This window comes from Sinocyclocheilus anshuiensis, unplaced genomic scaffold (assembly GCF_001515605.1).
Source record: "Sinocyclocheilus anshuiensis isolate Anshui unplaced genomic scaffold, SAMN03320099.WGS_v1.1 scaffold3404, whole genome shotgun sequence".
NCBI lineage: Eukaryota > Metazoa > Chordata > Actinopteri > Cypriniformes > Cyprinidae > Sinocyclocheilus > Sinocyclocheilus anshuiensis.
Window position 1 is genome coordinate 49676 of NW_015549554.1, and position 631 is coordinate 50306.

General features: G+C 44.5%; 1 protein-coding gene across 3 annotated transcripts in view; it reads right to left on the reverse strand.

Moving 5' to 3' along the window:
- Window positions 1-631, reverse strand: part of mgp (matrix Gla protein) — a 5225-nt gene that overhangs the window by 2116 nt on the left and 2478 nt on the right. For 2 of the 3 annotated variants that reach the window (XM_016444902.1, XM_016444900.1), the window contains exons 1-3: window positions 548-624; window positions 426-455; window positions 117-195 (exon numbers count right to left, since the gene is read on the reverse strand). The exons of the other annotated variant lie outside the window; for it this stretch is intronic. In XM_016444902.1, the coding sequence (XP_016300388.1) occupies window positions 117-195; window positions 426-455; window positions 548-608 (170 nt within the window). In that variant the 5' untranslated portion in view covers window positions 609-624. Of the gene's footprint in view, window positions 1-116; window positions 196-425; window positions 456-547; window positions 625-631 lie in introns of those variants that run through there. 3 annotated transcript variants of the gene reach the window in all.

A 631-nucleotide genomic window follows, 5' to 3' on the forward strand; every position in this document is an offset into this window, starting at 1 on the left:
TGTGAGTGTCTGTGAGTGTGAGTGTGTGTGAGTGTGTGTGTGTGTGAGTGTGTGTGAGTGTGTGTGTGTGTGTGTGTGTGTGTCTGTGTGTGTGTGAGAGAGTGTGTGTGTTGTACCTCCTGTAGATGTACTGGTTGTAGATGGGATCTCGTGGACTCCTCATGAAAGCATTCGCCTGATATGGATTCACAAATACTGAAACAAAACAGATGCTTTTTTTGATATAAGACAGTAATATGGGATAAACAAACATCCACGTCAAATGAAATGCAGCGTTTCACAGAGCTTCAACAACATCTCATCACAGCATTGATCTTGAACTGATTTTAGAAATAAGTCCAGCAGCAGTTCTTCAGCTTCCTATAAACACAGACGTGCTGCACGAAGCCAAAGCAAACAGATGGACGTGAATCGTGAACATTTACCCTCAAATGACTCGTGGCTCTCCTGAGAATCTACAGGGAGAGAGAGACGTCTGTTAGAGTGTGTGTGTGTGTGTGTGAGTGTGTGTGTGTGTGTGAGAGTTTGTTGAGAGCATCATACAGACCATAACAAGCACCGAGTGCCAGAGAAACACAGAGAAACACACAGTGAAGAGCGACACACATGACTGCAGCAGATCCGTCTGAAA